This window comes from Brienomyrus brachyistius, chromosome 11 (assembly GCF_023856365.1).
Source record: "Brienomyrus brachyistius isolate T26 chromosome 11, BBRACH_0.4, whole genome shotgun sequence".
In the NCBI taxonomy this organism is placed as follows: domain Eukaryota; kingdom Metazoa; phylum Chordata; class Actinopteri; order Osteoglossiformes; family Mormyridae; genus Brienomyrus; species Brienomyrus brachyistius.
Window position 1 is genome coordinate 16,653,718 of NC_064543.1, and position 26,769 is coordinate 16,680,486.

The 26,769-nt window shown below is 46.7% G+C and overlaps 1 protein-coding gene across 5 annotated transcripts in view; it reads right to left on the reverse strand.

Moving 5' to 3' along the window:
* ankrd11 (ankyrin repeat domain 11) overlaps positions 1-26,769 on the reverse strand; it is a 78,015-nt gene that overhangs the window by 4,570 nt on the left and 46,676 nt on the right. For all 5 annotated transcript variants that reach the window (XM_049030714.1, XM_049030709.1, XM_049030710.1 and 2 more), the window contains 10 exons: positions 21,889-22,042; positions 18,991-19,123; positions 9,918-10,091; positions 9,118-9,318; positions 8,770-8,912; positions 8,359-8,506; positions 1,223-8,226; positions 1,027-1,125; positions 637-780; positions 273-365 (listed from right to left, as the gene is read on the reverse strand). In XM_049030714.1, coding sequence (XP_048886671.1) covers positions 273-365; positions 637-780; positions 1,027-1,125; positions 1,223-8,226; positions 8,359-8,506; positions 8,770-8,912; positions 9,118-9,318; positions 9,918-10,091; positions 18,991-19,123; positions 21,889-21,975 — 8,226 coding nt within the window. In that variant the 5' untranslated portion in view covers positions 21,976-22,042. The remainder of the gene's footprint in view (positions 1-272; positions 366-636; positions 781-1,026; positions 1,126-1,222; positions 8,227-8,358; positions 8,507-8,769; positions 8,913-9,117; positions 9,319-9,917; positions 10,092-18,990; positions 19,124-21,888; positions 22,043-26,769) is intronic.

Here is a 26,769-nt window from a genome sequence, read left to right on the forward strand (position 1 = left end):
GTAGTCTATAATCCAATTATGTCATCTGGAACTGGCAACTAAATTACATTAAACAAAAAGAATTATGGGGTTATCATTCGTAGCTTCTGAAAAATATCTGAACGATTGATTAAATTTCATATGCAATTCACTCAAAAATATGTAGTGCAGTTAAAAACGCAAGTTTTAGTTTAATGCACTCGGTCTACATCTTAGTCCAGAGTAACGGAGAACCTGAAATACCCCACGGCTCTGCAAGGTCGGGGACGCTGGTGCGTCGCACAAAGCTGTACCTTCATACGGTCATACTTGTCATCTACGTCCTGAATCCAGGAAATAAACTGACGGGCGTTGAAGCGGTCTCTCACCGACTTGTTCTCATCACCCTGAGATAAAAGAACACAAATGTCAATAAAAGAAGTGGACAGACTGCTGGGGCTCACATACCAGCTGACAGACAACATAGACACTGGAGTTAAATTAGATTTCCTTTCGCTTAACACAATTTACAACATGGTTTCACAGTTTCTGAGTGCTCAGCATTGTGAAGGGGTCTGTGTTCAATTACTGCCACACTTCTTGCATTTGCTTGGGTCTTCTCCTACAGCTCAATCACAGGATTTGCTTTTACCTTATGCACTTATGGCGGTGACCCACCTGACTTTCAGAAGGCATGTTGTACACCTCCAAATCCAACAGCATGGTACAGGCACTGAAGGGGACAGCCTGGTTAGCTATCGTCCTTGCAGCTCTGCAATGGACCCGTAAGACTTCCTGTTCACATGACACTATCAGCTTCTCCTGTAATAGGGAAGGAGAAAAAAAAAAAAAAGAAAGACAATTTATCGTAACAGCTACTGACTCCTCTTGAACAAACTCAAGACGTCAAAGATCTGAAATCTCATGCAAACATTACATCAGGAATTCCACAGAAATCAAGACATGGTGGCACGATGCACGTACATAATGAGATGTAATTGTAACCACTGACTAAAGATCTTCATGGAAAAGACGGAAGAAAAAGCATACAGAACAGCTAAAACGTACCCTTTCAATGCTATGCTGTAGCCTCAGCTTCCCTCTGACTGCCTCTTGCTGTCTGAATAGCTCCTTCAAAGGCTCGGACAAAGAGGGTGGTGGCGCAATCTGAGAAGGTAGCAGAAACAGCCATCATATGGTTTGTCTCTTGTGCTAAGAAGGAAATGCTTAAAAACATCCTCAAATAAATGACAGAAGCACCTACCACGGGGATATGCAATTTGCTGAGGGGCTTGCCATCCAGCAAGTAAGAGCCGGTGTAGGTAACATACTCAGCGTAACACTGAGGGGCCTGTGGAGTGATGTAGCACAAGATTTTCCGCTTCTCCTCGATTTTCTTCCGAATCTGCAGGTACTCGAAGTAGGGGTTGGAGCGGTCACTGTGGTAGGGTTCAATGTCATCGAGTTTGATGGCATTGACAATGACAGCCAGTGTCTGCTGAATCATCTCCCTTGTTTGCTGCATGGCAGTGTTAACCAACTGAACTTGAACCTGCTGCGAGCCTGCCTTGGGTAACTTTCTCTTGCGTGGATGTTGTGCCTGGGGATCGTCCTCCTCCACGAGCCGGCCTTTGTTCTTGCTAACCACCACTCCGGTAATGGAATTGGAGACAGGAGTAGATGTGGAGATGGGTGGTTCCTTTTCTTTTTCAACAGGAACAGAGGAGGCTGTGGTGGTGATGGAGGGGGTTCCGATAGTGCCAAGACAAGATGCAGATGATGTCACGCTAGAAGCAATAGCAGAGTTGTTCTGCTTGCTTTGGTTGGCCAGCATTTGAGCTCGGTTCCTGGTCATCCTCAATGGCATCTCCTCTGGCTTTTTGGGAACTTCAGCGGTAGTCGGTGGGATTACTGTCTTAGGAGCCACTTCTTGGGTTTTCGACACCGGAAGCGGGTTTGGTTGTGAGACTATCGATGAAACCGGAATAGCATGGACTGGACTCCTCTGAGAGGGTGCTGTAATAGGTGGAGTCTGTCTAGTGCTGTCCAAGTCCACACTGCTTGCGGACTCAGGACATGGAGGAAGAGTATTTAGAATGGACTGGTCATTGTTTACTGTAGAGTCAACAGAAGAATATTCCTCGTTACTGTTGCAGTCAGCAGTGCTAAACTGCAAGTTACCATGATGTCCATCTCTCTCATCCTCCACCACCTCATCCTTTGGAGGAACCATATCCACAGAGTCATTCTCAGGAACTTTCTGCAGTTCTGGTTCCAACTCCTGCTCAGATTGGCTGTTGCTTTCTGAACTTGGAAGGCATTGCTGTACAGGCCCACTTAATGGCACAACGGCAGGAGAACAAGGGGCATCAGATTCACCTGGTATGTCTAGTGGATTACAGTCAGACTCATCTTTGACTTCATTAAGTGGTGAATCAACAGGAACAGGGGCATGCTTATAGTCAGACAATTCTGGATCTTCCATAGAAGGGTCTTGCATTTCCTTGTCTTGCAGTGGCAAGTCTGGCAGGGAGAATGGCAGATAATCTAAATCATCCACTGCACTTGTAAAAGGGTCTGGCCACTGTACCACTGGCTCATGCCTAATAGGTGGGGCCACACTGTTTTCAACTATGTAGTTAAGGGAATCCTGATGGTTGTCTTCCCCTAAGCACTGAGATTCTGAAGCTACCCCACAATCTTCTGAAGACTGCTTGCACTCATTGAAAAAGCACTCCAATCTGTTGGAGGATATAAAGTTTAATTCAGTCTCCACGGGTGCTGAAACTGACTTTGATGGAGTAGTGACTTCATCTGCAGCATTCCTCTGGCCCTCATAATCTGACTCTGGATTGTGTGAAGGACAGTAAGACCGAGAAAAAACTGGGTAGGGTGGTGTTTCTGATGGAGGACAAGGCAATGCCATGGAGAGATGCTGTTGCAGACCATCTTCAGGAGGTGGGCCAGGAATGATCTTGGAGGACAGTGGCAACTCCATAAAAGGCCTTTGGGGTGATTTCAAGAGTATCTCAGTGTTCATTGTCCAGCTGATTCCGCTATGATCACTGGGATCTTCTATGGTGTCTACAGGAGGCTGACTAGGTATATGTGACTTTATATCCTCTGGTTCAGTTCTCTCTGGAGATTCAGACCAGTCTCTTTTCAAATGCCCGGTAACACATGGAACAAAAGTACAGCTCTCCCTTGGATGCTCTGCTGGCTTTCCAACATTATTGTCACCTTCTAAGTCTTCTACATCATCTTCCTCATCGTCATCATCTTCCTCCTCGACTTCATCCTCTTCCTCCTCCTCCTCCTCCTCATGTCGGTCCTCAAGTTTTTGCTCACTTGGTGGCACAAAGACATCTGGATTGACAGGATCAGAGGAGACTAGACTTGGCTCGCTGTGTGGTGAGGGAGGCAAAAGATGGTGGGGCTCTGACAGATCAATTTCCAGTGGAGGGAGAACTGCAGGGGCAGGAGTAGGAGGGGCAACGATATCCATACAGGACTCCTGAGGATCAGGTCTGTGCACTGGAGTTGATGGCTTGAGCAACAGGTTATTGTAAACGTTGTCAGGGAGGTGATCAGTGTCAGCTGTGGCAGCTGAAGCCCCATCTGAAGCAGGCTCAGCTGGTTCAAGCCTTGGGGACGGCATTCCGATATCAGGTGAAAAACCTGGATGAGAGATGCAATCAAGCCTGTCAACTGACACAAGCTTCTCCTCTGGAGGGTGTGGTGCCGTGGGCTCATACTCAGAATCGGGCATAGTTTGTTTTAGGAGGAAGTTTTGGTCTGAGTCCATTTTGAATTCCTCTTCCAAAGGCCTTTTGACATCATCTGAAGCAGAATGACTAAGTGTGGGCATCTGAAGGTTCTTTGCTGGAGTTAGGCAGCCATTTTCTTGGATACTATGTGATGTGTTTGAATATCTATCGATATAGGGCATAGTACATGAGTTTGGACAGTCAATGCCATCAAACATGAGATCATGATAGTCTTCTGCACTGCAGGATGGAGTGCGTGGAGTTTGCATGACTTCTTCACATGAGTTCACTGATGTAGGAGTAGGAACACCAGTTAGCTTATTTTGATCCGGCCTTGGTGATGCAGGTAGGTTCTCTGTCATTGGATGCCCAGATAGCCAATCTTTTGTATTCTGACTGTCCATAGGCTGCGACTTTCTTTCAGGAGACATTATCTGCGATGGAAGGCTTGTGTCTTTGAGCTTCTTCTCTTTCAAAGTTTCAAATGAATTTGTTTTCTTCACTGAAGACTCTGTGCGATTCTTGCGCAACTCTTCACTGGATTTGGTTTTATCTTTCAGTTTGGGATCTCCAGATCTGTGCCTCAGCTTTTCCATCTGCTTCATTCTCTCCTTATGCCTTTTATGGCGCTCTTCAATTTCTTGGTCCTTTTGGCTAAGCATTTTTCCAAAACTTGTTAGCCTGAGATCACCATCGACCAAAAGCTTTTCTCGTGGACGGCTGTCTTTGCGAATTGAGTCTCTAGATTGATTAACTCTGTCATCATCTTTTGATTTCATCTTAACAGAATCAGTCCTTCCATCTTTGTCCAAAATATCTTTATTTCTGTCCTTGTTTTCTTTCGACTTTTCCTTTAAATTAGTTGTCTGAGGACTTTCTTTTGAGTGTTTCAAAGTGTTTTCAGTGTATTTGTGTTTCTCCTCTTTTACTTTTTCCTTAGTCTTTTTCTTCTTGTCTTTGATGACACCGCTAGCTTTATCCTTGGCAGCTTTTTTAAACATCTCCTTTTCAAACTCTGTTTTGTCCAAATCATCCTCTCCATCAGGCTTAGTCCCATAGGGAAAAGTATATGGGTCAGCCTCCAAAGGCATGGGCTCCTTTTCAAAGGGTAGACTCTCTCTTCGCCTGTAAGTGTCTTTTATCTCCTCTAGTTTTTCTCGCTTGTCAGCCTTCTCTTTTTTTACTTTTTCTTTGTCCTTGTCATGGCTCTTCTTGGAGGAGGATGACGATGAATGCCTGTGCCTTTCCTTCTCCCTTAACTTATCTTGTGGATAAGAAATGGAGAGAGAGTCCCTCCTCTCCTCAGCGATATCTGGTAGGCTGTTGTTGGAGGAGTCGTAGAAGCTGCTGAGCACTGGCTCATGGCCACGATCAGTAAAACTGTCCGAAGAGATCTCACTGATTTTGTCATTGGAATCATCCTTGTAGTCATTTAGGGCCTCCTCTTCCAGTTTCTCCAACAGAGATTTCTCATTCTCACCACTGCCCTTGAAGAGCTTCCTGTCCTTCAGGTGGTCTTTGTCAACTTTATCCTTGTATTTTCCTTTGAGCTTATCTTCAGTCGAGTACCTCTTGTCCAGTAACTTTTGCTTATTTTTCTTATCCTGGTTTGAATCAACAGATACCCGCTCCTTGCGATCTTTGTGTTTTAAGCCATCTCCAGAGTCCTTTTCCTTTTTATCTTTGTGTCTGTCAGAACCCTTTTTCTCTTTTCCTCCATCGGATGAAAGTTTCTTTTTGTCTTTATACTCCCTTTCTTTCTGTTTATCCGAGTGCTGCTTCCCTTCTGTGGAGTACTTTCTGTGTTTCTCAAGGAAGGCATCCACCTCATCCCTGTCAGGTGTGGGATCTTTCCGTTGCAAGTCTGACAGACCTACACAACCACCGTAATCGTCGTCTTCATCTTCACTCTCATCTGTGAAAATGTCTGCAATATCGCTCCAGGTATTTTCCCTTACCTTCTCGGGTTTTCGTTCTTCTTTCATTATGTCTAGGAAATCTTTGTCTCTCTCACTGTGTTTATCTTTCTTTTCTTTAATCTGCTCAGAAGATAACTTCCTCTCTTTGTCTTTACTGTACGAGTCTTTGTATTTCTCCTTTGCGGCTTCCTTCTTATCCTTTGAGTTTCTGTCAGTGTCCTTCTCCTTTGGAGGTTTTTCAGCAGAGCTTTTCTCTGTCCTATCCTTCTCTGAGTCCTGGATATTTTTAGGTTTCTCTTTGTTTTTGTCAGTTTTTAATTTATCCTTCTTCTCCAAACCATCTGCTTTCTTTTCCTTATCTTTTCCAGAGTGGTTTCGCTCTCTGGCCTCTATCAGCTTTACCGAAGAGTCAATATCAGATTTATCTTTAAAGAAGTTGTCACTACCATACTCATCTCTCAAAGAATCATCTTGTTTAAATCGGAAATCTTTCCTTTCTTTTGTGAAGTCATAGGGGTCTTTTCTGTCTCTACCACAGTCACCAGAGTCCTTCTTTTCCTTGATGTTGTCAGCAGACTCTTTCTTCTTTTTGTCCTTTTCAGAAAGGTAGCTAGAATTCAGCTTCAATTTATCAGAATCCTTCTTCTTTTCACTCCCTTTCTCTGAAAACTCTCTCTTTTTGGATGCAGTCTCTCTCTCATTACGCTTTTCGCTGTGTTCTTGCTTTTTGTCCTTTACTTTGTTGTCCTTTCTCCGTTCTCGATCATCTTTCACTGTCTCTACAATAAGCTTGACCGTGTTTGACTTATATCCTTTGTGCTCTTTTATTGGAACATCCCAGCTATCATCTCCATAGAGAGAGGATTGAGAGGACAGGTCTGAGACCCAGGGATCATGGTCATCATCCGAGGGACTGAGCTTGCTGTCCTCTAAAAAATGGTTCTTAATATCATAGTCCTCATAATCAGGCTCCTCCTTAAGTACTTTGTCCTTTTTCGATGATTTTTCACGATCTTCCTTTACATTTTTTTCTTTCTCCAATTTGAAATATTTCTCCTCGATTTGTTCAGGCTTCTTGTCTGTTTTGGAGGATTTGTCCCTGGACTTCTTCCTTTTTTCATCCTTGTGGGTCTTTTGCTTTTCGTCCTTAGCTTTCTCTTTGTCCTTTATGCTTCTGTCTTTATCAGCTTTCAGGGTCTTGTCCTTGTCCTCACGGCTTGTCTTCTCCTTTGAAATTTCTTTTGTTTTCTTCATTTTCTCCTCTTTAGATGCTCTGCTACTCTCTTTTCCAGGAGTCCATTCCTTATCCTCCAGTTTGCCTTTGTACAGCCTGTCATCCTTTTTAAAATGGTCTTTTTCATGTTTAGAGAGCCTGGCTTTACTTTCTGCAGGACACTCTGCTTCCATGATGAGTGACTTTTGTCGTGTGTCAAAATCAAAGGAAAAACTTTTCACAAATTTTTCATTCATATCTTGGTTAAGTACGAGGCTAGGAGGCTTCTCCTTTTCTTTATTTTTGTGTTTGTGTTTTACTTTATGTTTTTTTAACACTTTTCCATCTTTGTCAGCCTTGGAGACCGATCCATCCAAGTTGGAGTTCTTGGTGAATTCCAAAGAACTTTTCTTATCCAATGAGTTGCCATGCATACTGTTCCTCCTATTCTCCTGTGCTTTCTTCTTCATGTGTTTTACAGACTCTATGCTTGAGTCAGCCGATGAGAAGTCAGACTCACTTGAGAGTCTAGTTCTCACAGAGTCTGAAAGGGAGCTGACGTCTGACCACATTGGAGAGGACACAGTCTTCCAGCCATCTGTTCTCCACTGCTTGGGGTGCTGCTCTGCCAAAGACTGCGGCATTTTTTGAGAGCTCAGACTGCCATGAGAGGAAGTGGACGATGCAGAGAGTGAACTGAAGACACATGATTCTTTAAGGCTCAGAGGATTAGAGTCCTTAACACAGTTTGAGCTCTTCATAGAGCCTTTATCATCCTCGCTCTCCACATCCCCACTATCTGACTCAGAAGTGCAGAACTTGTCACTGATTTTTTCAAACCGCACTTCCTTGTTGGTGTTGTTTTTAGTTTCCTTCTTCCTCTTTTTCTTGACTTTATTCTTTTCTTTCTGCTGCTTGGAATTCAGAGTTCCAGAGTCTCGCCTTTTGGCATTTGCTGTCGTTGTCGGTTGCCTTGCCATGGGAGCTCGTGAAAAGGTCTGGTCATCCTCATCTGAGCTGTTGGTATCAGAAAGGATTCGCCGCGGAGTCTTCTTTGGTGTCAGCAAGTTGGTTTTGGAATAGGTTTTAACTTCCATTCTAGGGATGGAAATTAAGCTGTTGGCTTTGCTCGTAGAATCCTTGCGGAATTCTTTCTTGAGCAAGTGCTTGTCATCAACTGGGGGGACCCGCTCCTCTTCATCATCCTCATCAAACTCATACTCGTCCTTCACAGGAGTCACTGTGGTTTTGGGTGGGTCTAGGTTCTTCCCTTTCAGTTTCAGGCCCTTCTCAAACTCAGAGTCTGTGTTATTACCATCAACAGAACTTGATGGAGCAAATGATGGTGCATCTTCTTCTTCTGAGGATTCTTTTGAGCAAAAAAAAAACAAAATTAAGTCCCACACATAAAATTCAAATGTACCAAAATATTTTAGTTTAGGGTTAAAAAATTTAAATCACACCTTCCATATCATATAGTTGCTATTAACCATACACTGACCTGAAGAGCTCTCCTCACTGGTGGTGTAAGTGCCTTTACCAAGCAACAGGTTCAACATGGTGGGGGAGTTGGCCACTTTTAGAGGCGTCTCCCCTTTCCTGTTGATTTGACGCGGATCCCCTCCATATCGCAAGAGTAATTTTACTACCTATAACAATCCAAACATACAGGTGCAATCAGTAGTAAACAAGAAAAACCCTAGAGAAGTTGCAGGTCCCCGGTATTGCAATAAAAACCACCTCTAATCCTGTACTAAACATAACTGAGAAGAAACATGGTTTGTACAGAAAATAAATGCCAAAGATAAATGTTGACAAGCAGACCATTTCCTTTCTCCAGAGACTTGTGAGCAAACTTTTTAAAACAAAACTATGTAATATGTCTATTGACAGTCACTGCTAATGAGCCTACCTTGAAGTGCCCATTGTTGGACGCATCATGCAGCGGAGTGTCATCATCCAGGCCCTTGGTGTTGACTTCTGCCCCGGCTGCCAGCAGCTGCTTTGCGACGTCATAGTAACCCCTGTTGCATGCCTCATGCAGTGCGGTCCAACCTGGTGACAATCACATAGAGAGGTTAACACCTAAAGGTGACACAGCCGGGACAGCAGCCCATCAACCTACCAATGGATTTAGGTAAATGTTCAGGTACTTCTCCCTCTGAGAAGCTCCCTCTGAGGTAGATACCACCCTAAGCATACACAGGCCTTAAACGGCACAACAGGGTGGCGAGTAAGGGGTGGGGCAGGGGCGGCTCACCTGCAAAGTCTTTAACGTTCACGTCAGCACCCTCGCTAATGAGCTCCTTGATGCGCCGTGCCTCACCACGGATGGCCGCCCTGTGCAGCCGCGTCTCTCCCCTCTCGTTGCGCTTGTTCACTTTATCTTTGGTTTTTGAGGCAGAGTTTGGTGTTCCCTTCTGGCCCAGACTTGACTGGGACTGGTGCTTTGGTGTTGTGTCTGCAGGATGGAAGTGTCACACTAAAATACCAATTCAATTATAAATGGACACACAAAAAAAAAAAAAAAAAAAAAAAAAAAAAAAATCTTTATGTGAACTTCCATGTAGTGATGCTGCAAAGCCATTTTTGGTCACTGTGTGGCGCCCTTGCACCAGGAAAAAAGTGTTCACAGGGTCAAGTATATTTGGTGACTTTACAGAAGGAACTGGAGGAGCCTAAAACACACTTTCCTTATCATCTTGGAGGTGTCTACCACAAACTGAAGAAATAAAACTACTAATTCATTAAAACATCTTCACTGAAGAAAGAGCATTGGAAGGAAAGCACCATATAAACTAAACGATCTAACTAGAGAAGACAAGGAAAAAAGAAACAAACCCCTAGGCTCTGGATATGACCCTGAAGAATGGCTCCTAACTCATGATTTTACAGCCCCCCCCCAACGCCAACGATCTTTATGATACCTTATGCCTTGAGGACAGTTATCTCATTATAACCACCAGGACAATGCAGAGAAATTGCCCTCAACTCTCAAATTGCATTCAGGAGACCACGCTAGGTGTAAATGTAGAAAATATTCTCTAGACCTGGACCCACCTGGACTGTTGACCGACTCCTCTGCCGTCATCTGCATGAGAAGGGCCACCTGCTGCCGCTCCGAGAGAGGGTACCCGGCCCGGAGCCCCGGCAAGCCCATCCCAAATGGCAGGCTTGACTTCCTGGTGTTGGTGGGCTCCTTCTTGATCCGCTTGCGTTCGGGGCCTTGTTTCTCTGAAAGGGGACAGCAGCACTAGTGTGAGTCTTGGAAGAGAGACTGAAAGCTGAGGAGTAAAGCGAGCTTGGGGTACAGAATCAACACCAGCCGCAGAACAAAGAGGTCAACCGGACCGGAACCACATAGAGTGGTATTCTTTACATTCACTTCATTAGCTGGTCTTGAAGGTTGCGTTGAATCGCCTACCAGCTACAGCAGGGGGACAGAAGCAGCAGACAGGTGCATGGGCGTGAGGTCACGTGCTAGTTTGTTTTTCTTAAAGAGGTAACATCAATACAATAAGCCAGGCACTCAAGGTCACTGCCTTGGCAACGTGCTGGACAGCAGCAGGTGCAAATCAGACACGCCCAACAAACACTCCTCCCCTTTCTATTTTCACTGTAATTCACAATGAAAAGGCACGGCACCGCTGGGCCACCCAACACCTTGTGCCCCAAGCCTCACAATAACATTGGTGTCCAATTTCCCGGAAGCCAGACTCTGGGATGGGGGCCCCTTTATATATTCACTGGTATACAAAGGAATGCAAAACAACTATTAAAATGGCACCTGTACCCTCAAGAAGATGTACATTTTGTTAACTGTGGCACATGACAGGGCAAGGCCATGATCATAATTAATATGAACAGGAAACATGTCATCGCTTGCTTCCGGTCACTAGCACTTTCCAGGAAATCTGCTTCACAGTCCCTTCTAGTGAACTTTCACTCACATCTGTAAATGCTTATGCTAACTTTCACCCCCCACCCCAAATGCATTTTGGTACATTCCTTTTATTCAGGCTTAAATAACATGAACCACAGAGGCAGTCTAAACATGTTTTCAGGTTGGAAAACTGCAGAGTTAGCCTTTCCAGGTTTGGCACAATGCGGGGGCCCCAGCCCACAGATGAGATTTGCATTATGGACAGCGGAGAGGCCCGGTTTCATGCATTGCAATTCTATAATTGCCTAGGGTTTCCTAAAGCTCATTAGGAAGTGATACAGAAAATCCCAAGAATCTTCATTGTTGGAAGGGAAAAAAGACAGATATAAACTGATGGACATCTAATACACTATTTTTCAGAAAGCTATCAAGTGCACAGAACTGGAAAAGCATCAAAGATATGACAGACACGTAAATTACTGCAGAAGAGTAGGACAAGAATTCCAAATTCCCCCCAAAAAAAACCACGGGAATAAAGGCAGACTGTATGAGGAGGAAAAAATAGAATTGTATAGCATAAATCATGCATCCATCCATCCATTTTCCAAACCGCTTATCCTACTGGGTCGCGGGGGGTCCGGAGCCTTTCCCGGAAGCAATGGGCACGAGGCAGGGAACAACCCAGGATGGGGGGCCAGCCCATCGCAGGGCACACTCACACACCATTCACTCACACATGCACACCTACGGGCAATTTAGCAACTCCAATTAGCCTCAGCATGTGTTTGGACTGTGGGGGGAAACCGGAGGAAACCCCACGACGACATGGGGAGAACATGCAAACTCCACACACATGTGACCCAGGCGGAGACTCGAACCCGGGTCCCAGAGGTGTGAGGCAACAGTGCTAGTTTATTTTAAGCAATATAAAAACAGTCTTTTCTCTCTCTTTCTCAAAAAAAAAAACAAGAATAGAAAAGACCTTTTAGCTATCTTTCCAGCCATTTTTTTAATAGGACAACCATATATAACAGGAACATGCAAACGCATAGAACATGATTTATATACATAACATGCCCAGACACACATTAGTGCACACAGACAAGCAGAGGCAGGCACAAAACTACCTCCAGGAAGAGTGACAGCAGCCTGACCGAAGGCGGGACCACTTCTCTTGGAATGTTCTCAACTCGGCCACCAGAGGTGTTGCTTAACCCATAACAACAGCCCTCAGCACAAGTGGCAAGGGGGACTCACGGCTCAATACTGCTGAGTGAGCTGACGTTCATCGCCCATCATTGGAGCCATGAGGCCATGCAGCCACTTACAAGCCTTCAGGTGTGTCAGCCTACCGAAGGCTCACTGATATCACCACAATAGCAGCAAAGACAATAGATACCAGGGGATTACATGCTGACAACACACACCCCACCCCCGTCGACAACATTTTCAAGTGCAAAATGCAGACGACCTTTCCATGGTGGTTGTGGGCAGACTTGTTTAACAACAAACTCCTCCAACGACAAAAGCCAAGCATTTGAACTGACGGGATCCTGTTTAGCAAAACGGCACATCTCTTTGGGTTTTCCCCATCTGACACTGTAAACATTCCCCAGGCACAAACTGTGCAGACCTGTTTCAGGAGGGCACAGAGCGCTGCCTTGACAGGCCTAATCTCCCAGCTAACCCAATTCTCTCGTTCTTCCAAACAACACAGTGCACAGAAATGACACCCTGTCTTTTGCCCCCTATGAGAACTCATGTTTACAGTATGAGGGTCGGTGCGTGAGCCTGCTAGCCAACGTTCAGAGGGGATCTGAACCCTAGCGGCCTGAAAGGTATGAGGAATGCGGGTCAACAGCTGAGGGGGTAGGGCCTAGGGCCTTGTCCAGGAGGCAACTCAGCCCCCCCCCTCAACAGGCCATTCCAGATCATCCTGTGGATCCAATTCACTCCTGAGGTTATTCTTAGCAGCACACCTGCCCCCCTCAGCTGCTGAAGAGTCCTGGAGCACAATCTGTGACTCTGGAACATGTGCTTTGGATCATGGCAACAAGGCCGCACTGACACAAACACACAAGCTTGTGCAAAGGGCATTTACAGGGCGGATGAGTTAATAAAAAAAAGTTTTTTTAAGGTGTTAAAGAACACCTAAGACACTGCCTACAAAACAAAAGCTAAGAGGTCCAGCAACCCACTTTCGCTTCTGAAGCAGTGCTCTTGAGCTGGCCAGGGAGAGGAAACAGGAAATGAAGGAACAGCAGACAGGAAGTCCCTACAGGATGTTTGTGTCACTGTCTTCTGAATCACTCTGGAAAGGAAATAAACAGCGTAGATTTTTGCTCAAGAAAAGAATGACGATTTGTGTGAATACCTGTGAATGTTCAACAGACTAATGAGCGTTCGCAATGATTAAGCACCCTGCTAATCACTTGACCTATTTATCTACATATTTTGCACACCACTGAACACTGGGAATTGAAAACACACTGATCTATTCTTAATGAATGCAATAAAGGAACCCCAGTAAAGCCCCGAGTGCTGTCTGCAGCACAAAACCTTTAATCCTCTTTATAAGGGTATTCATAGCAGTGGAAAAAGCCAGCACATTAGCAGCAAGCTAACTGAAAACAAAACTAGCGATGTCCATAAAAAGACCATCTTTAGGATGAGAAACGTGTCGCGTGACTGAACATTTACCGTACATGTGTTTGTCCCACTAAACTGGGGATGAATGTGATGAAATGCTTCAGAATGACAATAAAGATACAAATATAAATGTAATAAAAAACAATCATTACTCCTGCCTGATAAAACAATATCCCCTTGTCTTCAACCCTGAACGTTCTGCTGTCTTTAAGCTGTGACTCATCAAAAGAGTAATTTTACACACAAGCAAACCAATTAAGAAACCAGACCTGGTTTTAAACAAATGGCTCACTAATACAGGAAGCACTGCAGTTAAGCCACAGATTTAAGCTAAAATGTTTCATAAGTTTAGAGTGCAGAAATGTCATATGGATGTCATGTGCAACAAGTAATTTTTATAAAGCTGGTGCTGGGATTATTACTGCATTCCTGTTGATTTGACTAATTCAAAGAAATAAAAAGGTCATTTTGTGCTTGAGATCTTCAGTTTGTAGCTATATGATTTATTGTATTTAATCTAATGCAAATAATGGGAAACAGCCTCCCCTCTTTCTGCATGCACATTTGAACCTTTTGGTTACTTTGTAACCCATTTAAGTGCAGCTCTGCAAACCAGATATTGGTGCACATTTTTTTCTTTTTCTCTATGCACTCTATGACAGGGAGCCCCTGGCTTTGCCCTCCTCCATATTTTAATCAGCCTCCGAAAAAATATACCTCAAATACCACTGGGAAATACTGTTATTATAATCATTAATTTAATTGATGTGATTTATACATTAATTCATACATGTGAGTTACATGATTTGGTATATATATTTCTTACTTTGAAATTCTTTTTCTCCTCTCTCTCTCTCTCTCTCTCACACACACACACACACACACACACACACACACACACACACACACACACACACACACACACACTTATTATCACGTGAATGTAATTTTGTGTAGATTTTGTCTTGCTAGTGTGATTCATGACTTCACAAGATGCAAAGAGCTGAAAATGCTTATTAGGAAGCATTTATTAATGACCCTGCTTCAGATAAGCTGAGTACCACCTAGATAGCAATGCCTGACCACAGACAGATAAGCAGTGATTCCTGCTTTTGTGGTTAACACAGCTGGGACATGCTTCAGTGTTACATTTCGGATTCTTATGCTGACATAAATTACTACTGTAACGCCATTGAAAAACCAAAACCAAGATAAGTGGTTAGAAGATGGATGGTTGAAAATACATTAAAAAATATTCAGCTATATTAATCAGCCAAGTCCCCTGTGCAGTGCTGTGTTGTTAACTTGGCGCTTTAAAGAAAGGAGACTATTCGGTGAATACAGGCAGTATAGAGAGAGCAATCTATTGGCTTAGTAAGGCAGCTGCACTGCCTCTGAATGTGTGTGAGTGAGAACAGGGCTTATGTAACAGAGGCAGCACGAGCCTCCCACCCTTTCGGCATTTCCAGCACACGCACGCACTGCGACCGTTCATCCTCCCTGCACATGTGCTGCATGCCAGGCCTACTGCACACCGTCACTCGCATACCTGCACAGCTCTGGTACCGTAGCGTGGCGTGTGTGTCTTATGCGTCTGTCTTTGATGTGTCTGCCACGCCGGTTGAGGGACGTGCGTTTTCACCTGCGAGCTACGATATGCTGCACACAGGCAGAAGCGAACGAAGAGCCACCAGGGCTGCAGCCCACCCCAGTATGCACCACACATCCCTAAATCCCTCACCTGCTCTCAGCCATTTGGGATTGGACACCACAGCATGTATAGGAATGCGTGACAAAAAGTAAACAAGATGCACAGAAATTAAACCGCTGGAAGGCGGTGTCTTATGGGCCTGGACACGAACACATGCATACCGCAGAGGAATATCAGTCTATTTTTAACGGCGCATACTGCCCTGTGTTCCCGTGATACAATGGGAGAAGGGCTGAGAAGAACACAGCACATGGCAGGGCTGGCCAGACACAAAAGGAAATAGGGCCCTACGTATTAAAAGGCAAGAAGAATACATCTTGGATTTTAACTACCAAGGACATTCTGTAAGTTTGCAACAATATGGAACTGAACATTATTAATGTCATGAATTAAATTTTAAAGTTTTGCTCAACAATCCTTTTAACAAGCATTGTTAATAAATAGGTAATATAAACATCCAAGTCACCGTCACTTGCCCCGAACAAATCAACTTTGCTCATTTATGCTCTTTAAAAATATTACTAATAAGTTTCCAGAAGAATAAAATCCAAGTAAAGGTAAAGCAGACGTTAGCCATCTGAAATGATTAATATTCATTCGAAAAACAGTTAATCAACTGTGAACATTCAATGCTCTTATAATGAGAAGAACTTGAGTTGTAATGAGCTGTGCATTAATTTAAAATGCTAATCGGTCAGAAGTATTGCAGCCCATCTGAACACAGGAACAAAGCTCACATTGCAACATGTACCGCAAAGTAACAGGTATCCAATGGAGACCCACAGAAAAACTTCAGGAAGTGCTTATAATGCAAACATTTATGACTGTGGTATTGAAACAATAATCTCACCATCCCACCTTAAGAACCAGTTAGCAACCCTTTCAGATTTGTTAACGAGACATTCGTTGACAAGAAACTGTTACTGATGTGTTTTCAGCTCTAACTTCTTTAATTACCCATATTTTAATGCTTTACTGCCAGTACCCAGATTTTCCTCACAAACAACTTGCATTGAACTTCATGAACTTCACGCTCTAGAAAAAAAAAGTCATAAAACTGCTTCAGGAAGTCTGGACCCCTTCTTTTTGTAGGAGATTCCATTAAGGGTTAATGTTTAAAAACAGTCACAGGATAAACAGCGAATCACAGAGAAGCCCAACTAGCCACCAAGCTATTTGAGTTGGCAAACTTTGACTGAGACCAAATTAAATAAATCGCCACACGCTTGACCTTCAATGAACCCACATTCTCAGTTTTCCCGGAGAAGCTGCTGTACACAAAGCCCCACACCAGGGTTGGGTTCAGCTGACGAAGGTCCAACACATGATTTGCAGAGAGCCGTAATTAGGAGCAAAGTCCAGCGTTCTTTGCACATACACTTAACATTCGCCATGAACTTCACCATCCAGGGGTCTTCTAAAAGTCTTAAAACAACTACCACGGTATTCCCCCCAACACCACCACAATCAAATAAAATGGAAACAGTACCACCAATGATTCATTGGATTCTCGACATATCACTAAAAAGTCACAAAAAGAAAAGTTTCTGAAATGATGTGTTACCATCAACATTTAGCTTGAGTCACCCATGCAAATAAACTCCAAGTTGCAGGCTGTCCCAGTAAAAAGCGACTGTGGTATCAGGGCCGCTATGAAACCGCCCTGGAGCACAGGAGGCAGGGGGATGGGGGCCCCCACTTCTACGAACACAAGCAAACTAGAAAGAGCTAGTCTCAGTGTGTGTGATGTCAGTGGGACACAAACATGAAGGATGCCAGCTGGCTAATGACCGACAGACTTGCCGAAGTCAATGCATGTCATCACAGGATGATACGTTAACAAAAGAGAAGAGCCGTTCCAGCCAAAACATGGCGGAGATTAAACCAGCAAGGAGCTGGGGTTTGTGAGTGTATGAGAGGCATGACGTCATTGTGGAGATTGCAGATCCATCAGCCGCTCTATCATTTTAAACCACACTCAGACTGATGATGACCACAGGGAACAAAAATGTGAATGCCTCTTTGCTCAGCGCGAGATGAAACTGCTGCAGCTGTCTGTATGATAAGTTTCTCGAAAGAGGCTGCCTTTTCCTACATCCTGATACAATCTTATTTAATGGTTCCCTTACCAGTCTGTCAGCGCCGAACATCATGCTCACACTGCAAGCCGTTCATCTCTTTCTCCCCGTGTGCACAAACCGCCCTGTCACATGCTCAGCCGCAGATAATAGTGCCAGCAAGCACACAGGAAACGGGGAGGCTGTGACCTTTGTTGCTACTATCGACAACCTGTGACACACTGGGCCTTGGCAGAAGAGGAAAAGCAATGAGGCAGCAATGTGCAGGCCTGCTGAGACATGGACAGAGGAGAGACAGCGAGAGAGAGAGACAGCCAATGGTTGATGACCGAGGGCTGTACTGAGGACACATAATGAGGGGAATAGGCCTATGGCCGCCCATAGAGTGAAGCACGGTGACCGATCGGGGAGGGGGTTCAGAGCACAGAGTGGTTCCCAGACCTCGGTCCATAGGCCGGGCTTAGAACCTAACGGTCCGGAAAGAGGGAGGGGGAGACGCATGCACACAAATAGATGTTGGCCCCCAAATAAGGGACACACGCAGAGTGGGCAGGGGAAGAGAGACAGCAAGAGCCAAAAAACAGAGCGTACAAAGCAGGCCACGCAGGAGCAGACGTCCACAGATAAAAAAGGGGGTGCAGCAGGACAAGGCGCAAAGTGGCAGGCGGATTCCACTGGGAATGGGGACGCGGGGGCGGTAGGACAATGGCACAGGGAAGACAAAAGGGGGCCGAGGGAAAACTCGGCCAAAACGTGTGTGGTGATTAAGGGCAGAGAGTGCAGCACAAACACATGTGGGACAATGGAGACATGACGAAAGAGGGTACACATCCATGCAGCGGGTGCTGGGGAGGGGGGGCCAAGGAGACAAAGATGGGGGAGGAGGAGGAGATGACGGACAAAGGGAAAAAGAGGAACGTGTTGGGAGCGTACGAGGGAGGTATGGTAAATCACTGTGTGTAAGCGATTCCCTATAAACCAAAGGACAGCACAATGGCAAAAGAGGAACTTCTCCAATGCACCAGGGCTGGTTACTGAAGCCAACAAGGCCTGCCCTCCTGGGGGCTGAGTGACCCCACACCCCTGCCTAATTTGCATCACAATAAACAATCAGTGTATTGTCTGGAGAAATAAATTAACCAAAAAAAAAAAAAAAACATGTCAAATGTCAGGCAGGAACAGCCCCACAGACTCACTCCAAACAGCAAATGCTTAATGCTGTGTGCCTTTTGCTGTGTTATCACAACAGCATAAACACTGTCTCGTGGTCAGGAAACTGAACTGGAGTGAATGGCATAAACACTTGCATATCAATCAAAGTGAACGACCATGGTTTAACTGTCGCCTGTTGTAAGCGGGTTTTATTTTGAAAGAATACTACTGCTACTGCAATGCCCTCCGCTGAAACTGTGTTCTATAAATATGCACAACTGTCCAATCAGCTCAGCAGTATAATTTAAGTCAAAAAAGAAAGCTGCAACAGAAAGTGCTTGAATGCCCAGAAAGCCATAGGCAAGGAGCCAGGAAACACCCATCACCATGGGAGCCAGACACAGCAATGCCAACAGCCCACTACCAGGTATTTCAAGAGCAAAAACAATGACCTTACCAAAAATGCTTTAGGCTCTCATGCCCGCAGAGCCTGTTAATCCTATTCTCTTCTTACCCAGGACATTAGGAGAAACTTGAGCTCAACAAGAACATCAGCCCACAGACTATGAGTACTGCCACAAACAGTAGGCCCTTTCATCTCCCAACATGCACTGCTTCTTCCTGCAACACTGAGAGGCTCCGCCCCCCCACAGGCCTCACCGGAGTCTGAGTCCTTCTGGTCTCCATTGGCTCCGACAGTAAAGGGCAGCTTTCTCTTCGGAGCCTTCTCTTTCATCTCTTTAAGTCCATCGCTGCGGTCTAGTTTGGGAGTCTTGGTTGAAGAGACTTTATCCTGACAAGAAAGGCGGGGAGAGGGGGAAAAATGTTATTTAAAAATATTAAAATATTACAATAAAGATGAATGGAGATAACACACATAACATCTAAAAACACATCTTTGTGGAGCAGAGCTGAGCAGAAAACAAGAATAAAAAAGAGGTGTGTAAGATCGAAAATTATACTTGACAACAGTAAATGTGAAACTGAATCTAGAGTATGATACAGAGAAGGGGCAGGATACACACATTATGAAGAGGGAGGTGGGCGAGCTTGAGCACCAGCACTGTGGGAGACTGCAGTGAAGAAGCGGAGTTTGTGCAGTGTGAGGCAGTGTAGACGCAGGGTGTGTGCAGTGCGATGCAATGCAGAACAGGGTGCATTCATTACAGCACACTGAAAAAGCTGGGCATGTACAGCAGGCTACACAGCAAGGTGCAACAGTGTTGTAAAATGGGGCATGTGCACTGCAGTACAGTACAATGCAGCATAAAACTGCAGTGTCTGCAGTGCAGTGAGGTGCAGTGCAATGCTGAAGCAAGGTATATATAGTGCAGATACCACGGTACAGTGGAGAAGCAGGGTGCATGCAAAGAGATAATGTGAAGAGGGGCACATGCAGAGTGATGCAGGGCAGTACAGAAATCGGCTGCCTGCAGTGCATTACAGTGTGCAAACGGGTCACGCACGGTGCAATGCAGTGCAGAATAGAAATGGGGTGTTTGCAGTGCAGAACAATGCTGAAGTGAGGTAAATGCAGTGTGGTTCTGTGCAGAATAGAACTGGGGTGTTTACATTGTGGTACAGTACAGTGCAGCCTAGAAGTGGGGTGTGTGCAACACAGTACAGAGCCAGATCCCATCTGCTTAGTTGTGTCTGACTTCCAGCAATTACGGGATTTGCAGAGCATGACTTTTCCATCGAATTTACTCCCACCGCAGAGTGTTGAGTGCCAGATGGGTGGGGGGTGGCAAGGGAGCTGGAAGCCATTAGGGGCCCTGCCGGAAACTGAGAGAACCCCACTCCACAGGTCCGCTTGCTCTCGCCCGGTGTGGCTGGATAAAAGTCCGGAAAAGGCAAGACCCCTCCCCCGGAAAGAACACTAAAGTACAGCCGTGTGCAAGGTACTGTAACCTTAAGGCTCACTGCCAGATCAAATGCCAACAAACTGCAGGGAGGGGTCACCTCAGCACTGATCAAAGATAAGGCCTAATTTCAACACCAGATTTTAAGGAGGAACGTCAAAAACAACTAATAAAGGAATTCAGGGGAGGCACTATGCAATATAATTCAGTCCTTCTTCAAAACCAGGATCTGCTTTCAAACTAAGCCAGATCAAATTCTGGCACAATCCAATATTATTACAGTTGTCTGGGGTTTATTTTTTGTTTTTAATGCCAGACTTGTGGCCCCCATATCTGCTGTGCAAATGTGAACGGCTTGGGTTGTGAGCTTCACTGCAGAGAGACAACACCCGGACCTCCTTGCTCCCACCACGCTGTTCGCTGGGCTCCTGGAGGCGGAGCTTCTCCTCAGCCTCGGACAGCCATGACTGGATGAAGTCACCGCCTGCGTGAGCCCTCGCCCCATCCCCGATAGACACACACGCTCACACAGGGCCGGGCTCGATCCACCACGTGGAAGGAAGAGGCCGCACCAGGCCAGGCGGCACGCCACTGCGTTGCCCCGGAGCTGCCTTCATGACTGCCCGTGTTTATGCGTCTCCTAGCAACGCAGTCGCTCTCCTTCGTGTCTGATGCAATCCGAGTTGGAATGCTGTACATACGCGGACAAGCCGCTGCTGCTCCGCGACTGCACCATCCACCTCCGTTGCCACTGCAGTGCGCGCTACCTCCCTCTCTCGCATACATACATACATACGCACGCACACGAACAAGCTCACATACACGCTCACGCGCGCACACACACACATGCACACACACGCACACAGAAACATGTACACACACAAACACACATGTACACACACAAACACACACATACACGCACGCACACAAACACACACATACACGCACGCACACAAACACACGCACTCAAACACACACACACACGAAAGCGGGCACAAACGCCTACCACTGGAACAGGACGTCTTTCTGAAAATCTTATTTAAAATGACACCTACTCATATTTACAGCGAGGGCAGGAGCAGCGTACGAGGATGGCAGGATGCGGCATCATTGTGCTTCCAAGGCCTCCTGCTCGTGAATTCAGGCAGGCCTTCTAGCAAAAGCATGTGAAGTGTGTGCAGGAGAATGACCAGGGCTGAGCACAGAGCACCGAGGACGTAGCGTTCTTAAAGGGATGCTGGCCTGTCTTCCAGACTTCCACGCACGTATGCATGCAGTCACACTCTCACTCTCTCTCTCTCTTTCACAAACACACACAAACAGACACAGACACACATACAAGTGGCTGATTGCCCTTGGTTTCCATGTGAGACTGCACAGCTGTATCCATAGGTTAGGGGAGTGGATACAAGAAGCATGATACATGAGTGCAAAGCAAACCGTACCCTTTGTTCTGCCTCAGCCTGTGTGTGGCAGTAGTTGCATTTATGTGGAGTAAAACTTATTTTCCTGATCATGATAATGGACAGCTGGCTCATAGGGTGACAGAATATCCACCATCTTCCAGGAAAGTCATGAAGCACGTAGCATGACTACAGCTGGCCATTGTCAAGACAGCGGGGAGGGGAGGGGTCACAGCAGAGGGGCTGCGGTGGAGTGCAGAAAGAGGCCCGATCACGCGGGCCCTGGCCCTTACCTTCTTCCCAGTCTGCTTCTCCACCATGTCGGTGTTGAGTGGGAAGTCCTCCAGCTGGGGCGTTTTAGAGGCCCCACCTTTGGGCATCGTTCAGCTTTCGCCACGCCAAACCTCATCCACGCTCTCACGCTCCCATCGCATCGTCGTCTACCGTCTGCAACAGGGACAGGGCAAACAGGAAAGGAGGGAGAGAGAGACAGAGACGTCAGTGCCTTTTTCTCCCCGGGGCCCCGGACAGCCTTCAACTCCCACCTCCGCCCACATGCCCCCCCCCCCCCCCCCGCTAAAAGCATGGAATTAAGGCATTCCAATCCCAAACACACCACTGCTCGGATCTGCAGGGGCAAAATATGCAAGCGTCTGCATCGAAGGAAACTGGCTTAGATAAAACTTGACAGAGCAACGAGGGTCACGGCAGTGACTAACTGGCCAATAGTGACACAACCCGCAGTCACCACATGCAGCGTGGTCATGGATATTCAGCTCTGGATTTTCTGCTGTTAAAAACCCTGCTGCCTTTCAGACAGGATGCAGAACAAGATGGAGCAGAACACTCACTTCAGGGTGGCATAAATAAATAATATGGAAAGAGTCCCTGCATATTTCCGCATCCATAAAACACTCCAGAGGAGCGTGGAACACGTCTGGCTGGGAGCCCCCACCCCCACGCGCCCTCGCCTCCGTCCCCACCCAGTCACTGCTAGCACTCCACAGAGCCCCGGCGCCATGCCCCCCCAGCCCCCCCTCCCTGGTCGGCTCCCTTTCTAAAGCTGCTATTTATATCCCAGAGCCAGCAACACAGTGAGAAAACGGAGCCATCCTCTTCCCAGTGTATGGAAAGCTGACACACAGCAGCTTCTCTGAACTCCGCCCAGAAGCACCACAGCACCCAAAGGTCAAATGCCAAAACAGAGGTGAACAAACACACAAAACCCAGATCCCAGAAGAGGTTCGCCGAGCATTTCAATTGCAACCAAAATTAAGGCCGAATTAATCCATCAGGCAGCATCGAACAAACATGACTGCTGAGGCAAGATTTTCAAACTACTGTGTGTCATCCACATCTAATTTTTATTTATTTATTTTAATTACCTATCAGGGACCAAAACATATCTTACAAAATGTTGAGAAAACGTTCAGTATTCCAAGAGCGCCCCGCTCCGGGGCAGGAGAATGAGAGACGCCTTCGGTTTTCACTCCACTCAAACCATTAATCATGCAACCAAATTGGTGATTAGGCCAGAAGAGTGCTGTTATCCATAATGTCCTATAATACTCAAGGCACTGTGTTTTACTGACAGGAGACTGAGGGAAAAACTACAGGTTCAGAATGGAACCTAAACAGCCACAGTGGAGCAACCCAGTTAAACAAAGTAACAGAGTAATTATTATAGAAAGAGTACTGTGGGTTAAAATGAAGAACTGCAGCAATACCCAGGCCAAGCACTGAAAATCATGCAGGATAGGCACCTGGAATAGTGTTGCCGTGTGTGACATCTCCCACATCCCACCCAGGCTAGTGTCTCATCCCTGCCATCCCTCCTAATGGCCGCCACATCACCAGACACTGTGATCCCAGCTGCAGGTGAGTGCACGTTTTCCCGCAGCATGGGAGCCGAGAGGTGAACATGCCCCACCCCCATAACTGCATCGCTGCAGAGCTGACCAGGACGTCGGCCGACCACAGGATGGCAGCTGGGATTCTCCTGTGACCAGTCTTCCCTGAGGTACGTGTCTGCTGCAAGTCCCCCCCCCACGCCTCCAGCTTGCGGTTCCCCTCCCACGCCACTCTTAACCCAACACTGTCAATACACATTTTCCTACTGATGATCTTGCAAAAATATACAGGCCCCCGCCTTCAGCAGACAGCCCTTGGTTTGGCTGTGCCAACGCTACATGTCAGTCAGCGACGGTCTTCAGCTTTCCTTCACAAGATACTGGGTACCAGGGCTCCAAGCATTACCTCACAAGCAGGGCTCGATGCTCAGCAGAAACAGCCACTTGATACACAGGATAAATGTAATACGTTGCTAATGTAATGCTCTGCTTCCACGTCATCTCTGACACAGGGCATCGATGTGCTTACCGAAGCTGACCACGTATGTGGAGCACCGAGCCAGCGGATGCCGGTGACATGCAAGACGGCCTTCAGAAAATCAGCGGTGGCTTGTAAGGGGCAGAGATAACTAGACGTTTGTCTGATGGGCTCCTCCGTGAGATCAGCCTCCCCGATCGCTGGGCCAACACAAAGTGCAAACGTACAAGCGAGGGCACAGGCGGCACCCACGCCTGACTGACATCTGAACAGCACTCTTACACAGCAGCTGAGATCTGCCAGCAAACCACACATGCCAAAATGCTGAAAAACAATGAAAAAGAGATTTAAAATTTCTTCTCAAGTTAATAAAGCCTATTGACTATTCCTGTAATGGTGCGTAATTGCAGTGACCCGCCCCAGACTGGAACATTGTCTCATTAGAACCACATTTCCTTAGAGATAGAGCAGCCCAGGGCAACGCAAGGTAATGGTAGCATCTGTTGAGCAACATCATCTCGTCTTACAGGCACCAGCGCTCTCTGACACAGACGCATGAAGGCAAACACCAAAGGGTCCGTTTGCACAGTCACTGAAATCACACGTGCAGCCCGAGACGGCCATCCAGGTAGGCCACAGAGAGGTCATGTGCCTGCTAAGCTGCGATATCCCAGACAAACCCTCACACTGGTGCATTTTTGCCTTTCCACGCTGACTGTCCCCATTGGCCAAAACACAGTAGGTTGACCGTTTTCCCAGACGGCCGGTAAGTGTTCCTGTGCAGTGGACTGTGCTGGAGGCGGGGCTCCCCCACACTAGGCCTGATCAGACTGGGCCCAACTGCAGCAGGCATTGTTTGGTGTGCAAATACAGCACCGTGCTGGTAACTAGGCAACCAGACCCAGCTTGGCTCTATAGCCTGACCTGAGCAAATTCGCTTCATTAGCAAACGTGTCATTGGGGGCCGGGGGCAGTCGGTGAGGGGTAGGTGGGGTTAACAAGCAGGCATTCCCCGCAAGGTGAGCCTTGGCATGACTACACCTGAGGGGGAGGGGTCAGAGGTATCTGCTCTGTTGAAAGACAAGACCAGGGCTATGGCTGTTGCATGGCTTCATACGCGAAATGGATCCATGTTACATTTTTACTGGATGGGGTGTCTAGTTGGGAGGGGCCCTGACCTCCCTGGTGATTCCACATTGAAGACAACCTGCAGACTCCAACCCCAGCACTATTACTAACCATGGTCACATGGTTACTTTCAGTATGGACAAGGAAGCTACGCCAATTAATCGATTTCCCCAATAATCTGTCCAAATCTGCCCTCCCATCCACCACCACTACCCCCCCCCCCCCACCTCGACAGCGTCACATCCCACCCTCGCGCACCGGCTCAGGAGAAACAGCAGCAGCAGGAGGGGGCGGGTGACACACGGCCACCGTGACATGCATGCAGGGACTGTTGCCTAGCGACGGGGACGAGAGCACACGTTCCCGGGAAGCTGGCAGCCAATGGCGTCGCGCAAGGAGCTTGAGGACCTGAAATCTCCATCACATGATTGCTATTAGTGCCCTTTAGCCAGCCGTGCGAATGCACAAGCCGACCCACGGGGCTCACGTTGCCTTGGAGGAAGGAGACAAAGTCGGGAATCGCGGTTCCTTTGCTGCAACTGAGCCAGACGGGACACGGCAGCACAAGGACTGCCGAATCCCCAAAGGAGAGGCGTTTCTTCCTTTGATTATCTGCACGTGGGGAGGTGCGTGCATGCAAACAAATACTTGCAGCAGCTTTGAGCTGTTTCAGAACATTCATGAATTCATACGTGGCTACACTTATTCACAGGTCGTTAGCTTCAAGCCTTACTGAAGCTGAAAGAAGACAAACTGCAGTTAGAAAGCCTGATGGGTAGACCACAAGCTGGTGTCTCACACACACCCTCTCTCACACACGCCACAACACTAACACCAGTTAACGAGAGAGCGCTGACGTAAGACAGCGTTTGAAAATACTTGGTGCTAGGAGACCAGCATGGTAAACTGTCCCCCACCCAAGACTGACAGAAGGCAGAGACCAGAAGAAAAAATAAAATCAGCAGACAACTGCTTTGGAAGCTGAACGGAGAGGACACCGAAGAAGTTAAAGCCCTATACCTGCTAGGGCACGCCCTCTTTTTGTGCTGAAAGCATCCCACTGAGGCACCTGACTGCAGCAAAGAGCAGTTTGTAGACTGTGTGCAACTCCATGTTTGATATGCCGGGACAAGGGCCTCAGATGAAGCAGTCTGTGTGCATGCACTGGACACAGCCTGAACAGTCCCTCTCCCAAAGAGAGCTGCACCCGACATTCATCTGGATCATAATAAAACCCTTTCGTCGAGAGCACCAAAGCCAGTTTAACTGAACCAGTTCTTGCTAATTGCTGCAGCACTGGTCCCTTTTTCCACTGGGGCTTCACATCTGCTATATATACACTCTGCATCAATCATTCACATTCTTGACCCCAAGAGCATCATCTAATTCTTGCCAGCCTGTGCACCGACTCAACTCCGCTTGGGGTGTGGAAAAGGGCCAGGAGATTGAGCCCAGCTCTCACACACATACATACATACGTCCCAGTGACTGTCAGCCATACTGGATTCCACACGCACATCCGTACAGATGTCTGCATGTAAGTGGATGGTGTCTGACCTGCCCATTACCCTCGGCACCACGTCACCCAATGGCCTTGTGATTACACCTCAGACACCCCTACTGCAGATCCAACCTCAGAGACGTCGATCTCTTTCTAGTAGCTTGTTAATTTTGATTAAGGCAGTAAGAGGCATTTCTGCCCATGTGGCTCAGTTTAA